Source organism: Echinococcus granulosus (genome assembly GCF_000524195.1).
Source record: "Echinococcus granulosus chromosome Unknown EG_S00077, whole genome shotgun sequence".
Taxonomy (NCBI): Eukaryota; Metazoa; Platyhelminthes; class Cestoda; order Cyclophyllidea; family Taeniidae; genus Echinococcus; species Echinococcus granulosus.
Window position 1 is genome coordinate 193,629 of NW_020170457.1, and position 1,781 is coordinate 195,409.

Consider the following 1,781-nt stretch of genomic DNA (forward strand, 5'->3'; position numbering starts at 1 on the left):
ATGAAAGTCCCTTCTTAAAAAAGTAAATAATGAGGAGACGCTTTAATTTGGAGGCTTCTTTGTTGTGCAGCTAAACCAGTAAATTACACAAATGGCTGTACTAATTCCGGCCCAACTTTTTGCCTACTTTTTCGCTAAAATAATCCCCCAAAATATTTTAAGTCTGGATAAACCTCGTTGCAAAAATTTCTATAAGACATTTGAGCCATTTATTAAGTCTTGGACAAAAATAAGGTTGAAAAGTCACAAGCCGCTGTTATTAAAAAAAAATTGTCGGTCCCCTCAAATAATTTAATGAATGTTTTCGTCCATAAAAAATATTTAAAATCCGTGATTTTTCTTTTCAAAAGGCTTTTTTGTATTATCCTGGGCGCTTTTTCAGATTGATGAACAACTAACAGCCCTGCAAGTGTGTGCATGTGTACGGAGGCGCATGAGGTGACACGAGTGCGGGCGCCTTTACAGTCCCAAGGGGGTTCGACGTACACGGGTGTGCGTCCGTGTCTGTGGACACGAGTCTCTGGGGTCTTGGGGTGCTGACACCTCTAAGCTACTGGTAGGAGGGCTCCAACTGGCAAAAAATTTATGACTTCTTAAATGAATCTCAAGGAGAGGAGTGTAGTTACACATATAAAACGCATCACCGTGCAATACCGGCCAAACTGGAGAGATAAAAAGCACAGGGGCCAGATGTAAATGCTTCAAGAGCCTTTTTGGGACGATAAACAAAAAGTGGAAAACTAAATTTCTAGATGGGAACATTTACACCCTCGCGACTGACCTACTTTCCTTAAATTGTAAACAAAAAATTTAGTGGGCGGAGAATCACTCGAAATAAACAAGGTTCTCTTTGTTAATTCCCTTCCTTCAAAGAAGCAGCTAATTAACTTTGAGGTCATGGTAACTCTCCCCTTTCCTGAGGCGTCTCCATACAGAGGTGCTTGAATTGTTCGCGAGAAGTTCAGTAAGGCAATGACCTCTCCTAGCCCCTGCTCCAGGTCAAATTACTCTTTTCTGTGCACTCCTTTCTTAGTACGCCTGATATCCATTGGCTTAATTTACCATTCTGTTTTGAACGTCCCAGCTATTGCTCATCCGGCTTCCCCCTTCTCATCCTCTTCTTCCTTCTGTGTTCAGGCGCTGAAATGTAGATTTTGTATTTCCGAGGTATTCACAAAAGCCTCCTCTTCGCCTTTCTTTTTACGCTGCTAGTGAATGTTATCTTTTGACCCTGAATGCTTTGTTTGTGTTTTTTTGGTGTTTACGGTCAAAAAACGTTTTTTACAAGAATCCCTTTACATTATTTCTATCTTTGGGCACAAAACGCTGTTAAAAATCACTTGTTTACTAGCAGACTTTTTAGTATTACCACAGGGACAATGGATTCACTTAAAGGACACAGTTTTAGACGAAAATACACGAATGTAGGCTGAATTTATGAGGTGTAGATCAATGTCCATTGAGGGAAATAGTAAATTGACAAAATTACGGTCGCGAAGTGGATTGTCCAAAACAATCTCATATTTTATGGTCATAAAATATCTCCCAAAATGGTGAGACAGGAGGTTATTAAAAGGACATTTGGAACTTTGGATCTTGATAGGCAACCCATCTTGTTATTTGTTTTGGGATTAATTATTAGTTAAAAGTATTTATTAGATCTTTCGTGTATAAGTACAAGGTTCCCCAATTCTGAATCCTTAATTCAAAAAACCCACTAACTTCCTAATTATTTACACTTATCAAATATAGCCTCGAATTTTGTTTTAACGTATTAAATT

The 1,781-nt window shown here is 38.6% G+C and overlaps 1 protein-coding gene across 1 annotated transcript; it reads right to left on the minus strand. All coding sequences in view use genetic code 11, as the record gives it.

The window, feature by feature from the left end:
- Nucleotides 1-212: 212 nt before the first annotated feature.
- EGR_07440 (hypothetical protein) lies at nucleotides 213-419 on the minus strand (the record flags this gene model as incomplete). The annotated part of the gene is made up of 1 exon (XM_024496689.1): nucleotides 213-419. The coding sequence occupies one exon, from the start codon at nucleotides 417-419 to the stop codon at nucleotides 213-215; it is 207 nt and encodes a 68-aa protein (XP_024348895.1).
- Nucleotides 420-1,781: the final 1,362 nt, after the last annotated feature.